The sequence below is a fragment of the Zalophus californianus genome, chromosome 16 (genome assembly GCF_009762305.2).
Source record: "Zalophus californianus isolate mZalCal1 chromosome 16, mZalCal1.pri.v2, whole genome shotgun sequence".
Lineage (NCBI taxonomy): Eukaryota > Metazoa > Chordata > Mammalia > Carnivora > Otariidae > Zalophus > Zalophus californianus.
Genome location: NC_045610.1, coordinates 43836109 through 43857099, shown reverse-complemented (window position 1 = coordinate 43857099; position 20991 = coordinate 43836109). Strand labels below are relative to the sequence as shown.

Here is a 20991-nt window from a genome sequence, read left to right as displayed (position 1 = left end):
ATGGCGGAGGAGTAGGAGACCTAGATTTTGTCTGGTCTCAGGAATTCAGCTGAATAGGGATCAAACCATTCTGAACACCTACGAACTCAACAGGAGATCGAACAGGAGAGTAGCAACAACTCTCTGAACAGAGAAGCGACCACTTACTGGAAGGTAGGGCGTGCGGAGAAGTGAATCCGAGGCGATATTCGGGAGGATAGACGGCGGGGGAGGGGCCTCCGCCGGCCGCTTCTGGCAAGTGACAGAGCTGCGGAGCACAAAATCGGACCTTTTAGAAGTTGGCTCGGCGGAGGGACGTCGCTGCAGTGGCTAAGCGGGGGGTGGAATCCTCCCGGGACAGTGTGGTCTCAGGACCCTTGGGGTCACAGAGAGACCGGGGGTGCCTGAGTGCGCCAGAGCTCCCAGGTATCAGAGCAGGAAAGCCGGCTGCAGATACGGAGCAGAGTCGTGGGCTTTCAGCTCGGGGTTGCCATAAACTGTGATCTGCGGCCCAGTCGGGGCACGGCTCCCCCAGCAGGGACCCAACAAGCAGCAGATCCGGGGAGACTCCCCTTCCTTCCCGGGGAGGAGCGGTGCGGGAACGCACTGCAGGGATCTGCTGGGTTTGGAGACTCCGAGCGGGGTCGGGTGCCAGAGATAGCGGCGCTCGATCACAGGCCGGGTGAGCACGGAGTGCGGCCGGAGACCGGGGACACGGAAGTGACTGCTTTTCTCTGGGGGCGCACTGAGGAGCGGGGCCCTGAGTTCTCAGCTCCTCCGAGTGGAGATTGGGAGGCCACCATTTTCACTCTGGTCCTCCAAAGCTGTACCAAGAGCTTGCAGGGAACAAAAGCTCCTGAGAGCAAACCGGAGCAGCTTCCTTAGCCCGGACCGACAAGGGCGGGGCAATTCCGCCTCTGGCAAAGACATTTGGAAACCACAGCAACAGGCCCCACCCCCGGAAGATGAGCACAAACAGCCAGCAAGCCAAGACCAAGTTGATCGATCAAGGAGAATAGGAGAACTCCAGCGCTAGGGGAATACTGCACATAGATTCATGGCTTTTTTTTTTTTTTTTTTTACCATGATTCATTATTTCATCAAAGTTAATTTTTGTTGACTTTTTTTTATTTTTCTTTTTCCCTTTTTCAACCAACATCTTATAAATCCCTTTTTTTAAAAAAAAAACATTTTTTATTTTTTTTTCATTTTTAGAGTCATATTTTATCCCTTCATAGTAGTTACCCTTGTTTTTGGCATATATATATAAGTTGTTCTCTCTTTAAAATTTTGAGGTACAGTTTCTTCTAACAGATCAAAATATACCCTAAATCACTAGTGTATGGCTTTGTCCTAGTCTCCTGCCTGATCACATTCTCTCCCTTTTTCCTTTTTTTTTTTCTTTTTTTTCCTTAAATCTTCTTTCTTTTTTCAAACAACTTATCTTATCAAGTCCTTTTATAAAATCTTTTATACTTTTCATCTTTACAATCATCTTCCATCCCTTCATTGTATCAACCCTTATTTTGTACATATATGTCTTTCTTCCTTTAAAATTTTAGGAGGCACTTTTTTCTAACAGACCAAAATATGCCCAAAATCTAGTGTGTGGCACTGATCTATGCACTAGCCTGATCATATTTGATCATATTCTCCTTTTTTGAATTGTTTTGTTTTTGATTTTATCTTTTTTTTTCTTTTTTTTTTCTTTTTCTCTTTCTTTTTTCTTTCTTTCCCTTTCTTTTCCCCTGGTTTCAGGTCTTTTCTGATTTGTATACAGTATATTTGCTGGGGACGTTGTAAACCTGTTAGCCTTTTGTTCTCTCATTCATCTATTCTCCCCTGGACAAAATGACAAGACGAAAGAAATCACCTCAGCAAAAAGAACAAGAGGTAGTACCGTCAGCCAGGGACCTACTCAATACGGACATTAGTACGATGTCGGACCTAGAGTTCAGAATCATGACTTTAAAAATACTAGCTGGGCTTGATAAAAGCATGGAAGTTATTAGAGAAACCCTTTCTGGAGAAATAAAAGAACTAAAATCTAACCAAATCGAAATCAAAAAGGCTATTGATGAGGTGCAATCAAAAATGGGGGCACTAAATGCTAGGATAAATGAGGCAGAAGAGAGAATCAGCGATATAGAAGACCAAATGATGGAAAATAAAGAGGCTGAGAAAAAGAGGGAGAAAGAACTACAGGATCACGAGGGCAGAATTCAAGAGATAAGTGATACGATAAGATGAAACAACATTAGAATAATTGGGATCCCAGAAGAAGAAGAGAGAGAGAGAGGGGCAGAAGGTATATTGGAGCAAATTATAGCAGAGAACTTCCCTAATGTGAGGAAGGAAACAGGCATTAAAATCCAGGAGGCACAGAGAACCCCTCTCAAAATCAATAATAATAGGTCAACACCCCGACATCTAATAGTAAAACTTACGAGTCTCAGAGACAAAGAGAAAATCCTGAAAGCAGCTCGGGAGAAGAGATATGTAACCTACCATGGTAGAAACATTAGATTGGCAACAGACCTATCCACAGAGACCTGGCAGGCCAGAAAGGACTGGCAAGATATCTTCAGAGCACTAAACGAGAAAAATATGCAGCCAAGAATACTATATCCAGCTAGGCTATCATTGAAAATAGAAGGAGAGATAAAAAGCTTCCAGAACAAACAAAAACTAAAGGAATTTGCAAACACGAAACCAGCCCTCCAAAAAATATTGAGAGGGGTCCTCTAAGCAAAGAGAGAACCTAAAAGCAGCAAAGAGCAGAAACGAACGCAGACAACAGACAGTTAACAGTCACCTTACAGGTAATACAATGACACAAATTCATACCTTTCAATAGTTACCCTGAATGTAAATGGGCTAAATGCCCCAATCAAAAGACACAGGCTATCAGATTGGATTAAAAAACAAGACCCATCAATATGCTGTCTGAAAGAGACTCATTTTACACCCAAAGACACCCCCAGATTGAAAGTGAGGGGTGGAAAACCATTTACCATGCTAATGGACACCAAAAGAAAGCTGGGGTGGCAATCCTTATATCAGACAAATTAGATTTTAAAACAAAGACTGTAATAAGAGATGAGGAAGGACACTATATCCTACTTAAAGGGTCTATCCAACAAGAAGATCTAACAATTGTAAATATCTATGCCCCGAACATGGGAGCGGCCAATTATATAAGGCAATTAATAACAAAAGCAAAGAAACACATTGACAACAATACAATAATAGTGGGGGACTTTAACACCCCCCTGACTGAAATGGACAGATCATCTAAGCAAAAGATCAACAAGGAAATAAAGACTTTAAATGACACACTGGACCAAATGGACTTCACAGACATATTCAGAACATTCCATCCCAAAGCAATGGAATACACATTCTTCTCTAGTGCCCATGGAACATTCTCCAGAATTGATCACATCCTAGGTCACAAATCAGGTCTCAATCGGTACCAAAAGATTGCGATCATTCCCTGCATATTTTCAGACCACAATGCTTTGAAACTAGAACTCAACCACAAGAGGAAAGTCGGAAAGACCTCAAATACATGGAGGCTAAAGAGCATCCTACTAAAGAATGAATGGGTCAACCAGGAAATTAAAGAAGAATTTAAAAAATTCATGGAAACCAATGAAAATGAAAACACAACTGTTCAAAATCTTTGGGATACAGCAAAGGCAGTCCTGAGAGGAAAGTATATAGCAATACAAGCCTTTCTCAAGAAACAAGACAGGTCTCAAATACACAACCTAACCCTACACCTAAAGGAGCTGGAGAAAGAACAGCAAATAAAGCCTAAACCCAGCAGGAGAAGAGAAATCATAAAGATCAGAGCAGAAATCAATGAACTAGAAACCAAAAGAACAGTAGAACAGATCAACGAAACTAGGAGCTGGTTCTTGGAAAGAATTAACAAGATTGATAAACCCCTGGCCAGACTGATCAAAAAGAAAAGAGAAATGACCCAAATCAACAAAATCATGAATGAAAGAGGAGAGATCACAACCAACACCAAAGAAATACAAACAATTATAAGAACATATTATGAGCAACTCTATGCCAGCAAATTAGATAACCTGGAAGAAATGGGTGCATTCCTAGAGATGTATCGACTACGAAAATTGAGCCAGGAAGAAATAGAAAACCTGAACAGACCTATAACCACCAAGGAAATTGAAACAGTCATCAAAAATCTCCCAAGAAACAAAAGCCCAGGGCCAGATGGCTTCCCAGGGGAATTCTATCAGACATTTCAAGAAGAATTAATACCTATTCTCCTGAAACTGTTCCAAAAAATAGAAATGGAAGGGAAACTTCCAAACTCATTTTGTGAGGCCAGCATTACCTTGATCCCAAAACCAGACAAAGACCCCATCAAAAAAGAGAATTACAGACCAATATCCTTGATGAACATGGATGCAAAAATTCTCACCAAAATACTAGCCAATAGGATCCAACAGTACATTAAAAGGATTATTCACCACGACCAAGTGGGATTTATTCCTGGGCTGCAAGGCTGGTTCAACATCCGCAAATCAATCAACGTGATACAATACATTAACAAAAGAAAGAACAAGAATCATATGATCCTCTCAATAGATGCAGAAAAAGCATTTGACAAAGTACAGCATCCTTTCTTGATCAAAACTCTTCAGAGTATAGGGATAGAGGGTACATACCTCAATATCATAAAAGCCATCTATGAAAAACCTACAGCGAATATCATTCTCAATGGGGAAAGGCTGAGAGCTTTTCCCCTAAGGTCAGGAACGCGGCAGGGATGTCCACTCTCACCACTGCTATTCAACATAGTATTAGAAGTCCTAGCCAGGGCAATCAGACAACAAAAAGAAATCAAAGGCATCCAAATCGGCAAAGAGGAAGTCAAACTCTCACTCTTTGCAGATGATATGATACTGTATGTGGAAAACCCAAAAGACTCCACCCCAAAACTGGTAGAACTCATACAGGAATTCAGTAAAGTAGCAGGATATAAAATCAATGTACAGAAATCAGTGGCATTCCTATACACCAACAACAAGACAGAAGAGAGACAAATCAAGGAGTCTATCCCATTTACAATTGCACCCAAAACCATTAGATACCTAGGAATAAATCTAACCAAAGAGGCAAAGGATCTGTACTCAGCAAACTATAAAATACTTAGGAAAGAAATTGAAGAAGACACAAAGAAATGAAAAAACGTTCCATGCTCATGGATTGGGAGAATCAACATTGTGAAGATGTCAATGCTACCTAGAACAATCTACATATTCAATGCAATCCCCATCAAAATACCATCCACTTTTTTCAAAGAAATGGAACAAATAATCCTAAAATTTGTATGGAACCAGAAGAGACCCAGAATAGCCAGAGGAATACTGAAAAAGAAAAGCAAAGCTGGCGGCATCACAATTCCGGACTTCCAGCTCTATTACAAAGCTGTCATCATCAAGAAAGTATGGTACTGGCACAAAAACAGACACATCGATCAATGGAACAGAATCGAGAGCCCAGAAATGGACCCTCAACTCTATGGTCAACTTATTTTTGACAAAGCAGGAAAGAATGTCCAATGGCAAAAAGACAGTCTCTTCAACAAATGGTGTTGGGAAAATTGGACAGCCACATGCAGAAGAATGAAACTGGACCATTTCCTTACACCACACACAAAAATAGACTCCAAATGGTTGAAAGACCTAAACGTGAGACAGGAGTCCATCCAAATCCTAAAGGAGAACACAGGTAGCAACCTTTTCGACCTTAGCCGCAGCAACTTCTTCCTAGAAACATCACCAAAGGCACGGGAAGCCAGGGCAAAAATGAACTATTGGGATTTCATCAAGATAAAAAGCTTCTGCACAACAAAAGAAACAGTCCACAAAACCAAAAGACAACCGACAGAATGGGAGAAAATATTTGCAAATGACCTATCAGATAAAGGGCTAGTATCCAAAATCTATAAAGAACTTATCAAACTCAACACCCAAAGAACAAATAATCCAATCAAGAAATGGGCAGAAGACATGAACAGACATTTCTCTAAAGAAGACATCCAAATGGCCAACAGGCACATGAAAAAGTGCTCAACATCGCTCGGCATCAGGGAAATCCAAATCAAAACCTCAATGAGATACCACCTCACACCCGTCAGAATGGCAAAAATTAACAAGTCAGGGAACGACAGCTGTTGGCGGGGATGTGGAGAAAGGGGAACCCTCCTACACTGTTGGTGGGAATGCAAGCTGGTGCAACCCCTCTGGAAAACAGTATGGAGGTTCCTCAAACAGTTGAAATTAGAGCTACCGTTCGATCCAGCAATTGCACTACTGGGTATTTACCACAAAGATACAAATGTAGGGACCCGAAGGGGTACGTGTACCCCAATGTTTATAGCAGCAATGTCCACCATAGCCAAACTGTGGAAAGAGCCAAGATGCCCATCGACAGATGAATGGATAAAGAAGATGTGGTATACATACACAATGGAATATTATGCAGCCATCAAAAGGAATGAGATCTTGCCATTTGCAACGACGTGGATGGAACTGGAGGGTGTTATGCTCAGTGAAATAAGTCAATCAGAGAAAGACATGTATCACATGACCTCACTGATATGAGGAATTCTTAATCTCAGGAAACAAACTGAGTGTTACTGGAGTGGTTGGGGGTGGGAGGGATGGGGCGGCTGGGTGATAGACATTGGGGAGGGTATGTGCTACGGTGAGCGCTGTGAATTGTGCAAGACTGTTGAATCACAGATCTGTACTTCTGAAACAAACAACGCAACATATTTTAAGAAAAAAGAAAAAGAAGAAGATAACAGGAGAGGAAGAAAAGGGGAGTATGTCAGAGGGGGAGACGAACCATGAGAGATGATGGACTCTGAAAAACAAACTGAGGGTTCTGGAGGGGAGGGGGTGGGGGGAGGGTTAGCCTGGTGATGGGTATTGAGGAGGGCACGTTCTGCATGGAGCACTGGGTGTTATGAACAAACAATGAATCATGGAACACTGCACCAAAAACTAATGATGTAATATATGGTGATTAACATAACAATAAAAAAATTAAAAAAATATATATAAAATAAGGGGCACCTGGGTGGCACAACTGGTTGAGCATCTGACTCTTGGTTTCAGCTCAGGTCATGATCTCAGTGTCCTGAAATGGAGCCCCGCATTGGGCTCTGTGCTCAGTGCGGGGTCTGCTTGGGATTCTCTCTCCCTCTCCCTCTGCCCCTCCTACTTGTGCTCTCTCGCTCGCTCGCTCGCTCTTTCTCTGAAATAAATAAATAAATAAACCTTTTGAAAAAAGAAATTATAATTGTATGTGGAGATAAAAACCTTGACCTCATAATCTAGAAATTGATGAGACCACAAAAGATCCTCTAATCAATTCTTCTGCTCTCAGGAGAGGTTACTTCCAAGATCTATCAAGATCTATAGTTGTGGATTTTATTAAGAAGATCTTGAAGGTGAGACTCTCTTAAGAGAGGTGAGGAGAGGGTAAGTAGAGTTAGGGGCTCTGGAAGGTTCAAGAAACAATTCCTGAGATTCAGAGTGTAGGCAAAAGCTACTTATTCAATACTGTCATCCTACTAATTAGATATCGAATAGATAATTGAGGCAATATTTTCCTTTTACTTTTCCTAGAGATTTATACTGCAATAAAATACAATCTATTGAAAGACGTGCATTTGAACCGCTACCTTTTTTGCAGTTTATGTAAGTTACAAATATAATTTCATTATACTTGGAATTTTTGTTGAACTTAATTGTAAGCCTCTTTGTTAGAATCATTTTGAAATATGATTGAAATTTTATTAGTAGAAAGCTACTAAAATTATGTAGCAAATCTTTTTTGCCTGAGGCAAAGATTAGTGTGAGAATTGTATACAGATCAGACTGAATCATTCTAGAGCAGTGGTTCTCAACCGGGGTGATTTTGCACCCGGGTGACATTTGGCAGTGTCTGGAAACATTTATGGTTGTCAGACTGTAGATGAGCTACGGCATCTAGTGGGCAGAGGCCTGAGATGCTGCTAAATAACCCCCAGTGCACAGGACCGCCCCTCCTAACAAAGACGATCCAACCATAGATGTCACTAGTACCGTTGTTGTGAAACATTTTTCTAGAGAAATAAAGATTACTTAACACAAGTATTTATTGAACATTTACTGATTTGTATCTAATGCACCACAGGTATAAACATGAAAGTATAAATCTTTCATGCAAAATTTTTTTAAAAAGTATCTTCCACAGTGAGATTTCTTCAGTGTATGGAGAGAGTATTGAGGTTATGTTTCATCATATGTAAATTGGAATCACTGCCAAAGGATAAATGTTCTGAAAGAATATCTTTTGTTCTTCTTTTGCTTGTGTCTTTTTTTTTTTTTTAGAAATCTTGGTTGCAATTTACTCACAGAACTGAGCTTTGGAACATTTCAGGCCTGGCATGGAATGCAGTTTTTATACAAGTTGTAAGTGAAATAGAAAATGAATACATGTAAAAAAAATAACTATGTGTAAAAACACCATACAGTTATTGGTTCAGTGGGTGTAATAAGCCTAGTATGAACTCTGAAAAGTATGTCTTAAAATCTATTCATTTCTTCAGATGAGGAAACTAAGGTACAAAGAGGCCAAGAGACTTGTCTGTCTCATAAATGGCACACTCCGCTTTCTCTAGTACTCAGCTTTGGTGTGGGCAATAAAAGACCCCAAGCAAATAACAGCCAAATCAGCATTATCCTGGGACTCCATGACAATGATGCTTCTCCAATAGGTGCATGGTCCTTGAAATTCCACTTTTGAATTTAACTTTGATTCCTGCTCATGTGCAAAGTTCCTAACTGCTTCAATACATGCAAAATAAAGCTTCGAAGAACTAAGTTTAGCACGGAGTTGTCCAGGGAGCAAAAGTGTGGGTCCTTCCTCATCCATCAGCTTCTTTTAAATGGTAAAGCAGAAAGAACTCCTGAAAACTTACCACAAGGCACTTCTCTCCCCAGTCACCCAGAGCAAAAAGTATATACCTCTGAAGTAAACTATCCGGGGGCAGTAGGAACCTTTGAGGTACGGAAACCGATGCGTTTATGTTAAGTTGTAGTGTGGGAAAACGTTCATAAAGAACATACATTGCTGTAGCCTAATTTCATATGCTTTCTTTCCTGACTGTTCTTCAGTAAGAAGCCTCTTATTCCCTTTCAGCTGGAAAATTCCGTGATTTCTCTATGACATATCAAGTCATAGTGGGTATGTTCAATGGCCTGAGGGGCAGTTTAGACACAAGGTGAAGATCTTCCTCTAAACCTGACTTTGGAAAAGACTATCTTACCTGTCTCGTGGTTCAGAAATACAATTTCACACCGTTTATTGTAGAATGGATGAAGGTGTTGAGGGGGTGTCTGGAGCTGAGTAACTGTTGCCGCCGACGTCCATCTGTCGCAGCCTCCTCTCTCCTCTCAATTTGCTGATGCCTCACTCGTGGAAGGAGTCCTCAGGGTCAGTTTTTTGTTTTGCCAGCACAGCAGAGAACAGGCTCATTGGGTTTCTCCACCAAGAGGTATAACGTCTCAAACTCACCACCTTTACTAAGCACGCTATAACACCAAGAGTCTCTTACGAGAGTCTGAATTTCATTATAGTTAGGTGGGCAACATAGGAAAACATCGGGTGGAATCAGGTGATAAAAATTCAGGGATTCACTGAAAAACATTCACCGAGTGCCATGCCCACCACGTGTCGACGCTGTACTAAATACTGGGGGTGCAAAGAAGACTGCCCCCAAGAAACTTTCATACCAGAGGAGGAAGATGGGTGTTGAGGGAAAAGCACACGGGAGTCATGCGGGCATCTGTACAGCAGGGTCACAAGGTGGGGGGGTGACAAAGTAGGCAACGGGTTGCGGGATAGGAAAGATTCGTAATGGATGAGGCAACAACTTGTTTGTGTTGAGTTTCTGCGTGCATCTTAAATGACAGAAAAAGGTAATTAAAGAACCAGAGCTAGCTGGCGTTGAAAATAAATTCGTACACATGTCACATGGTTTGAATAGAGCTGCTCTACTGAAACGAATTCACGGTTCCTTCTGAAAGAAATCACAATATAGTAAGTGTGTATTGGGGGCGAGGCTCCTTTGTTTGGAGCCACATTTTTCTAATAGACAAAGCTAGTCCACTTCAGGAAATGTTTGCCATAGTGAGATATAGACTTTATTGCATCTCTTTTCAAAGGCAAGTTGCCAAGGGAAGATGCTACCCCTTGAATTAGGTCATGTTATTACCTATGTGACATATAACCTATGTCTCTTGGAGTTGGTTTCTATAAGTTGAAGCGATATTTTGTCTGGCATTAACTTAGTCTGTGAAACTTAGAGGCCCCAGCTGAGGTAGATTTATCTCAACCTTACGCCTAAGGGCTCCTCATTTACACAGGCCCCTTCCAAGGTCTTGGGAGGGGGTCCTAGCAATTTTTTCTATTCATAATTTTGCATGCTTTTAATAGACAGGATTTCCCAAAGTAGATGAGGTTCAGGCCCCCCAAGATCCTTTATTTACCCCTGGGTTTCAGGTAATTATAACTCAGGAAGTTTCTTGAGTGAAGCCTCTAAGTTATTGATAAACACAGAGTGAACTAGTTAGCAGTGTGGTAAAGTCTATTTTGAGTGGGCATGGCATTCGGTGAATGTTTTTCAGTGAATCCATGAATTTTTATCACCTGATTCCACCCGATTTTTTCCTATGTTGCCCACCTAACTATAATGAAATTCAGACTCTCGTAAGAGACTCTTGGTGTTATAGCGTGCTTGGTAAAGTTGGTGAGTTTGAGACGTTATACCTCTTGGTGGAGAAACCCAATGAGCCTGTTCTCTGGTGTGCTGGCAAAACAAAAATCTGAAACCCACCTCAAAGACATTCCAAGAACTTATTAATAAGGTACCACTTTCGGGGGTTTCTGTTTCATTTTGTTTCAATAAGCTACCACTTTTTGAATGGTAGTAATAATCGTACCTCTTTCAGATGAAATCAGGAATGAAATATATTATGGAAAACCAGCAGTGGTTGATAATCCTAAATGTTAAGTATATTTTTTTTTTCTGACTTTAAAGTGCTTCTCCTTCATTCACCTACACAGGTCCATACTGATGGCTTATTTTTTTTTTTAAGATTTTTTTTTCTTTTTTTTTATTTTTTATTGTTATGTTAATCACCATACATTACATCATTAGTTTTATTTTATTTTTTTTAATTTTTTTATTGTTATGTTAATCACCATACATTACATCATTAGTTTTTTAATTTTTATTGTTATGTTAATCACCATATATTACATCATTAGTTTTTGGTGCAGTGTTCCATGATTCATTGTTTGTTCATAACACCCAGTGCTCCATGCAGAACGTGCCCTCCTCAATACCCATCACCAGGCTAACCCATCCCCCTACCCCCCTCCCCTCTAGAACCCTCAGTTTGTTTTTCAGTGTCTGATGGCTTATTTTTTAAAATTCTTTTAGTCACACTTCATTGGTTCTAACAGTACAAGCTCCATGATTTTAGAAACTGAAGGACTCTACAATGTAGAGGCCTCTACCTTATCCACGTAGATCACATCCGCATGCCGGCTTGTCTGTGGTGCATCAGTCTTGTGCCAAGAACATAAGCACTAAGAGAGAATGAGGAAAATCTAAGCCTTACCCCTACTGAATTATTTACCCCACTATTGAGAATACCATTGAGGTAGTTGTGGCCACACTGTGAAGGCAAATCGAGCTGCAGTCACAGAGACACCCTAATGCTCCCCCGTCATCCAGTATCGGTTTCCTTTAGACGGCTGTGTGCACACACAAGTTTATACACTGCAGGGTATCGTCATCACTTTTTGCTATGTACTGGAAATCCTGGCAGCTTCTTCTCCGATTCAGAAAGGCATAAACGTTCAGGATGAAAATAATAACTCAGGTCTGTCCTTTGAGGGAACTTCGGGTGGCTGTTTTATTATTTTCTATTTGTAATAGTTCAAAAGGTTTGACATAGTCCTACCCAGCAACTACTATACTTTCCTTCTCCCAGCCGCATCTTATTCTTCCCACGTACCTAACAACACATCTTCTTTCTCTTGGAAGCAGAGTAGTTCTTCCTCTGCCCCATAACATTTCTTTATTACCTACCTCTAGTAGGCACTTACTGTGTTCCAGGCAGTAGGCTAGGGACCTTTACGTATTGTACAAGCAAGATAGTGTGCCCAACACTCTCAGATAGTGCCTGGCTCATGGGAAATGCTCAATACATGCTCTCTCACACTATATCTTATTTTCATGTTTCCAACAGCTCTTGCAATGTGGATATCGTTATCCCCACTTTGGGGACGAGGAAATTGAAACTCAGAGACATTGGGTCACTTGACTAGGTTCACACTGTTCATAAGTGGCAGAGCCGCCTAGGAGCTTTGCAAGTAAGGCAGCTCCTCATTCCCTTGGAGTAGGAGCTGAATGATGACTCTTTGGCGTTTGTGCGTTGTCTCTTGGAGTTGGTTTCTAACTGGAATAGGACCTTTAGAGCAGAGAGCTCCTTTTCCCTATGGCAGTCCCATGCTTCTGGAGCTCCTGGCCATGCCACCTCTGGGCATCCCCAGATTTTCTGCTCACTGCCCAGTGCAAATGTAGCATCATTATTACTAGGCACCTACTCTGTGCCCAGCCTTATGTGAGGTGCTTTGCACATGCTCTTTCATTTAATCCTCAGATTGCCTTATGAGGTAAATGGTGCTAAGTGAGACTCAGAGATGTTTGTTACTCCAGTCACTTCACCAGGATGTGACAGCCAGAATTCAAACCTAGGTCTTCCTGATTCCAGGGGCCCCTGCTTCTTTTGCTGTTCCTCACTGCCAGGAACTCTTCTTCAAAGCTATTCTCAGAACTTTGATTAAAATATAGGCCCACCATTTCAGATTCTTTAGACTTCGCCCTCCCCCACCCCGCCCCGAGAAAGGACTTACGTCATGAAGTTAGATGTCTTGTATTGAGGAGCTTCACAGGGGGGGTCATGTTCTCGTGGCTCATGGACCTATGTAGATGAATAAAGGAAAGGGGTTACTCCATCCCCAAGTACTTCAAACATACTGGAACAGGTTCTAGGTCACTCTGCTTATTTCTTGGACTGCCTTCCTCCAAGGAGCCAGTTTTCCCTGCCTGCCTTCGGATTCTAGCATAGATAGTTTGGAGTTGGTCCTATTTTAAATTTATTTTCACTGCCTGCTTTGGACATGTTTTCAGCTAAGGCTGTTAGGATTTCAGTACATTCAGGACAGTGATGACATGCTTCAGTCCTCAGTTCTTCTCTGTCTCCTCAGTTAATAGAAAGGAAACATAGCCCATCCGTCTGGACCTGTATAGATGAATTTGGAGGAAAAAAAATAACAGGAAAATATATTTTGTGAGCTACCTTTAATCTGTCCCGTTGTTCTACAGCAAAAGGCTTTTGCAAAAATACTTGAGTTTTCCTCTTCAAATAAGGCATATTTTTAAAAATCATTTAGAACAATATTCCTTCAACTTTGATTATGAGACAGCCTTTGAAGCCTCATAACTGTTGTTATGTTTTACTCCTATAAAGATTAAGTCCGTGAATATCAAAAAGCTGATGGACTAGGAGTCAGCACACTTTTTATCTGTAAAATGAGGGAATTGAACTGAAAGGGAAATGGTCTCTAGTGTGATGTCCTCAGTGCCTCTAAAACCATTTGTTTTGTGGTTTGTAGAAAAACAGTTACTGTGGAGTCCCCCATATGTAAACTGTTGGGTCACTTCTCATTCTGTCCTTCCCCCAGGCACAGCTTTCATGAAGGAAAGACAGCACTAAAGACAGGAGGAGGAAATAGGATAATTTAGAGTGGCCCTATATTTTGGTTTCACTAGGGATAAACGCAGGATGTTAATCTCAGTAGGACAAGGGCGGTCTGGTTAAGAGGAAACACTGAGCTGATGGATACAAGGCCATGGGTGAGCACCCAGGAAAGAGTGGAGGGTTAGAGAACTGAGATAATTTGGGGGGGAAGGATAACTAATTGCTAAATGGTTTCGGCTACATAACGCATTATAGTCATTTTGGAAAACAGAGAAACATGCACAGGTGGAGGAACTCACTTGCACAGAGCCCACCAATGAGCTTATAGATTTTAATGCCAATTTTTTTTTCAAAGCAAAGGACATCCAAAGCCTCAAAGTTGAGGAACTGTGCTTAACCAGACGTGTGACACTCACATTCTTCCTCTTTATAACATTATCTTATTCAATATTAACTAGTGTTACAAATCCAACATGTTAATGGTACTGAAAAAAATCTAGACGAATGGGCTAGAATAAGAAGAATAGGGGAGTTTCCAAGGCAAGAACAAAAATGCATGGTTCTTCCCACCCCCTACCCCCCCCACCCCCCCACCCCCCCAACCCCCGCTGCCTCCCAACCCCCACCCCCGCCCAGAAAAAGCATGGCTCCCAGCCTCACCATTGGCACCCTCCGACCTCCGTTGTGGAAGAGTCTGAGCCTTTACTCCCCTTTTCTCCACCTACCAACACATTTGGTCTTCTGACAACTGGTGCTCTATTTATCACAATATGGTTCTTTTTTTTTAAATGGACATAGAATCCACATAATATAATATGCAACATCATAAAATATACAGTCCAATGGTATACTTTGACAGACAATAGTCAGCACTAATGCCAAGGTATTTCCATCAGCCCCACAAAGAAATACCATACCCATCACCTGTGACTCCCCATTCTCCCTTCCTCCCAGGCCCTGGCAACAACTAATTTACCTTCTGTCCCTGTAGATTTGCCCCTTCTGGACATTTCGTAGAAATGTGTGTCTAGCTTCTTTCACCCAGCATGTTAGCTTCGAGGTTTATCCATGTAGCATGTCTCAGTACTTCATTCCTTTTTAAGGCTGAATAATATTCCCTTGTATACATACATCACATTTTGTTCATTCCTCAGTTATTAGATATTTGGATTGTTTCCACTTTTTGACTATTATCAATAATGCTGCTGAGTATTCATATACAAGGTTTTGTGTGGACATAGGTTTTTAATTCTCTTGGGTACATTCCTAGAAGTGGAATTGCTGGGTGATGTGGTAACTCTGTGTTTAACCCTTTTGAGGAACTGCCAAACTGTTTTCCACAAGTGACTACACCATTTTATGTTTCCACCAATGTATGAAGGTTCCAGTTTCTCCATAATCTTGCTACCACTTATCATTGTCTGTTTGTTTGGTTATAGCCATCTTAGTGAGTGTAAAGTAATATCTCATTATAGCCTTGATTTGTACTTGTCTAATGACTTAAGACATCGAGCGTCTTTTCATGTGCTTATTGGCCATTTGTGTGTTTTCTTCGGAGAACCATCTCTTCAAATCCTTCGCCAATTTAAAAATTTGATTATTTTTCTTTTTATTGAGTTGTTAGAGTTCTCTATATTCTGGATATTCTGAATACTAGACTTTTATCCGACATATGATTTGTAAATGTTTTCTCCCATTCTGTGAGTTGTCTTTCACTTTTGTGATAATGTCCTTTGAAGCATAAAAGTCTGTTTTTTATAAAGTCCAATTTATTTATTTTTCCTTTGGTTATTTGTACTTTTGGTGTCATGTCTAAGAAGCTGTTGCCTAATCCAAGGTCAGAAAGATTCCTAGTTTTATACCTTGAGCTCTTCCATTTAGGTAGTTGGTCCATTTCGAGTTAATTTTTATATATGGTATGAAGTGTAAGAATCCAACTACATTATTTTGTATGTGGATATACAGTTGTCCCAGCACCATTTGAAAAGACCAGTCTTCCCACACTGAATTGTTTTGGCATCCTTGTTGAAAATTAATAGAACATACGAACCATGAGAGATGATGGACTCTGAAAAACAAACTGAGGGTTCTAGAGGGGAGGGGGGTAGGGGGATGGGTTAGCCTGGTGATGGGTATTGAGGAGGGCACGTTCTGCATGGAGCACTGGGTGTTATGAACAAACAATGAATCATGGAACACTGCACCAAAAACTAATGATGTAATATATGGTGATTAACATAACAATAAAAAATTTAAAAAAAAAAAAAAAAAGAAAATTAATAGAACATAAATGTGAGTATTTATTCCTGGACAGTCGGTTCTGTTCCATCGATTTATATGTCTGTTCTTTTTTTCTTTTAAAGATTTTATTTATTTATTTGACAGAGAGACACAGTGAGAGAGGGAACACAAGCTTGGGGAGTGGGAGAGGGAGAAGCAGGCCTCCCGCCAAGCAGGGAGCCCAATGCGGGGCTCGATCCCAGGACCTTGGGATCATGACCTGAGCCGAAGGCAGACACTTAACGACTGAGCCACTCAGGCGCTCCTATGTGTCTATTCTTATGCCAGTATCACACTATGATTACTATAGCTTTGAATTGGGTTTTGAAACCAGGACACATGAGTCTTCCCACTTTGTTCTTCTTTATCAAGATTGTTTTGGCTATTCTGGGTCCTTTGATTTGATGTATGATTTTTAGAATTAACTTGCCAATTTCTGGAAAGAAGTCAGCTGCGATTTTGATAGGGAGTGTGCTGAAACCGTCGTTCAATTCGGGGCATAGTGCCATTTTAACAATATTTTCTTCTAATCCATGAACGTGGCATATCTTTCCATTTATTTTGATGTTCTTTAATTTCTTTCAACAATGTTTTATAGTTTTCAGTGTAGTCTTGTACTTCTTTGGTTAATTTTTTTCCTAAGTATTTTATTCTTTTTAATATTGTTACACATGGAATTGTTTTCTTAATTTCATTTTGGACTACTCATTGCTAGCGTATAGAAATACAGCTAATTTTTACACATCGATCTTGGATCGTGCAACCTTGCTGACCCCATTTATTAGTGCTAAGTTTTTTCCTACGTTCCTAGGAATATGTCTTGTGGTCTTCTGGTTTCCCAGGAATATGTTGAAGCATTTCAAAGTCTCTGTGGACATCTTATTTCTCAGCTTTTTCCTTTTAAGCTTTTTGGTTAGGCTATTTTTCTGTCCCTCCTGTTAATCCATTGCCTCACACGACCACCAGGATAAAACCTTTACCTGTAATTGTTTTTTAAAAATGCCCCTTGAGAAGAAGAGGCTTTTAGCATTGTGCAGCTCTCAGTGAGGTCAAAGACAAGCTTTTCAAGTGAGGTTTTCCAGGGAACCCACTATACAGTTAAAACAATGACAGCTCTTTGAAAATGAGGCTTTAAGGAAATCCAGCTCCATTTTGCTCCCCCGGGATGTGGGCTATTTTTCAAGGTGACCATCAGGATAGAGAGCAGAGGTCTAGGACAAGTTAAAACAACAGATCTCACTGTTCTTATAGAAATTAGTTTTTATTTAATAAATGCTCTCTGGGTTGCTGCAAGCCCGTTGGTTAAATTTTCCAAACTTCTAAAAAAGTTAATTCTGACCATTTTTGCCAGTTTTTGTCATTGTTGTTGTTGCTTTTATGAGAGATGAATTTTCAGATGTCCTCACTTTCCCATTTTAACTGATTTGCCTATAACATGGTTTTAAATCTCTAAAGTCTCAATGACCATTGGCTAATTAAACACTTAATCATGGGAGACGATTAGAGAAAAGGAATAAAAATAGAAAATGTAATTCTCAGAGAAGCTCTCCCAGGTGGAGAGATGAAGTTCAACAAAGTATTTCTATATTTAGTGCTCTCAAAGTTAAGTTGAAGGTAACACTATTTTTAAATCCCCTTTGCTTCATACGAGTTAAACACAGGCTTTGAAGTCAAAACTTGAATTCAAATTCCAGCTCTGCTTCTGACTCTCTTGACAATCTAGGACAAATTACATAACCTCTCTGTACCTCAGTTTCCTCATTGATAAAATGGGGTAATGATCGTATCTATCACATAAGGCTATTGTGAGGATTAAATGTGAAATGCGGATCACAGATACCTTACAGTCCAATAGCATTGGTTGTGATGATTATCTTTCTAATATTTGGCAAAAGTACAGCAATGATTCTTGAGTAGAGTCAACCTCAAGGAAGATTTTCTTTTCTTTCATCCTATTTCTTTCACCTTTTTTGTTTTTAAAGCATTGAGAAGAAAATTTATTCAACATTTTGGAATAAAAACTTGTGTCAAAGAATGACAAAATGTTATTTACTTATTCAACAAACATTCATTAAATAACTAGTAAATAACAAGCACTATGTCAGGCACAGGGACAATGACAATCAAGTATGGTCCCTGCCCTCAAGGAGCTGACCGTCCAGGAGATTGACAAGGAAATAGGTGATGACATGCCATGACAAAGGCTGTGATACAAGGGTACACGGAACATGTGGTGGGAGTATAGCTTTCACCAGTTCCTCCTACATTTAGCCCCTATTGTTTGGCTCCAAAACTGAGGAATTGGTCCTCTTTTTGTCTTTAACTGGGTGGTTTAAACTGTGGAATTTTTTAAATTTCTAGAGATAAGAGAAAAGCACCTTAAATCATGGAGGACACTAGAAATAGTATTTCCTACAGAGCCAGGGCTTCCTACTAGTGTAGTCTCTTCTGGGGTTTTCAACCTGAAAAGTTCTTTGCCATCCACTTAAAAAAAAAAATGTTTTTTCTCTTTCCCACTTTATCGTTCAGAGACCTGGGTAGTTCCCAAAGGGAGACTGCTTTACAGATTTATAGGCAAAGGCAGGAAATGATTACTTTTAACCTTCAAGTCCCATACCAAAAAAAGGAACATAAACTTTCATGGTAGTTGTTGAAAATGCAGATAATTTTAATTCCATTGCATTTTTCAGAATTCTCAGTCGTAACCCTCTGACAACTGTTGAAGATTCATATCTTTTTAAATTGCCGGCATTAAAATATTTGTAAGTATTACAACAATCTCATGGCTCATGAGATGATTTCTGCTGTTTTTTAAAGATTAAGTGTTTTGCATTTTGGTTAAAAAGTCATAATTTAAATTTAACTGGGTTATTGAAATAAGAATTATTGGCAAAGAAACAATGTGTATAGGCAAGACAGCCTGCAGAGGAAGAAAGCAGTATTGAAGAACACATACAGATATGGAACATGCAGATGTACGCAGAAATATCATTTATCATGTATGTAGAAATATCATTTGTCTCAAAAAGCAAAGTGGAATAAGATGTACATTATTTTTAAAAAAAAGATTAATCAAGAGAGGTGGATGCAATTGAGAATGAGAAGTAGGATAATGGTAAAAAGAGATTGTACTGTTCATCACCACGGGGATTAATTTGATGATGCACATAAATTTAAATTTCTTCAATAAATGTTCTCTGAAATTATTGTCCATAGCAAGTTAACTCTTGAGCTGGCTTGACGGAATTTAACTAATCACATGTTGTTAAGTCTCTTTTTAAGTATAGAATTTTTGTGTTGGGTATCATTCATGTTTGGACTTTCTCCTTCAGAGACATGGGAACAACACAGGTGTCACTTCCAACAATTGAGAGCATCCTCATGATGACCCTTGAATTGGAAAAACTGTAAGTTGATTTTTCTTATGTTTATTTTCACTTAGTTGTTTATGTTTGTTTTATTCTTTTCTTAAGTCAGATTTATTGAGGTATAATTTTCATTAAATAAAACTTACTCTTTTTAAGTATACCGTTTGATGAGTTTTGGCAAACATATAGTTACGTAACCACCACCACATCTGAGATACAGAACATTTTTGTTTGCAGTCAGTCCCCTTTTCCCACCATCAGCCCCTGGCAGCCACCAGCCTCATTTTTGTCCCTGAGGTTTTGCCTTTCCCACCATGTCTTATAAATGAAATCATACAGTATGTAGTCTTTTGTGATTGGCCCCTGTCACTCAGCATAATCCTTTTGAGATTCATCCAGCTTGTTGCATCTATCTGCAGTTCATTCCTTTTTATTGCTGAGTAGTATTCCAGTTGTATGGATACACAAGTTTGTTTATGCATTCATCAGTTAATGGACATTTGAGTTGTTCTTAGTTTTTTGGCTATTATGAATCAAGCTGCTAAAAGCAGTCACGTGCAGGTCTTTGTGTGAGCGTATGTTTTCATTTTGGGGGAGGTAAAATACTTAATGGTAGGATGGCTTCATCATATGCTAAGTGTATATTTAACTTTTTAAGAAACTGCTTACCTGGGGGCACCTGGGTGGGTCAGTCGGTTAAGTGTCCGACTCTTGATATCGGCTTAGATCATGATCTCAGGGTCGTGAGATCAAGCTCCCAGTTGGGCTCCACACTGAATGTGGAGCCTGCTTAACATCCTCTTTCTCCCTCTTCCTCTCCCCGCACCTCCTCACCCCTGGCTCATATGCACCCACGTGTGTGCTCTCTCTAAAAATATATTTGACAGAGAGAGAGACAGCGAGAGAGGGAACACAAGCAGGGGGAGTGGGAGAGGGGAAGCAGGCTTCCCGCTGAGCAGGGAGCCCGATGCGGGGCTCGATCCTAGGACCCTGGGATCATGACCTGAGCCGAAGGCAGCTACTTTAACCACTGAGCCACCCAGGCGCCCCATGTACAGATACCTTTTTAAATGATGTGTCCTTCAAATCCATTTTTTCTTTTCCTTTTCTTTTTTTTTTGACATTTATTTATTTATATTAGACGAAGAGAGAGAGTGAGTGAGTGTGGTGGGGGGAGAGGCTGGAGGAGATAGAGAGAGAGAATCTCAAGCAGACGCCCCGCCAAGCATGGAGCCTGACTCAGGGCTCAATCCCACAAGCCTGAGACCCTAACCTGAGCCAAAATCAAGAGTTGGACACTCAGCCAACTGAGCCACCCTGGCACCCCCAAATCCATTTTTTAATTGGATACATATTACTGAGTTTTAAGAGTATGTTATATATTCTGGAAAAAGTCCTTTCTCTCAGATAGGTGTTCAGCAAATTTCTCGCCGGTTGTAGTTTGTCTTCATTCTGTTCTATCTCTGAAGACCAGAAGTTTTTAATTTTTAAATTTT

The 20991-nt window shown here is 40.3% G+C and overlaps 1 protein-coding gene across 1 annotated transcript in view; it reads left to right on the top strand.

Annotated features, from left to right (window-relative positions):
* The window catches only part of LOC118356362 (leucine-rich repeat-containing protein 37A2-like), a 64333-nt gene that overhangs the window by 17565 nt on the left and 25777 nt on the right, over positions 1 to 20991 (top strand). The window contains 2 exon segments of the mRNA XM_035724458.1: positions 18818 to 18889; positions 19460 to 19534. Coding sequence (XP_035580351.1) covers positions 18818 to 18889; positions 19460 to 19534 — 147 coding nt within the window.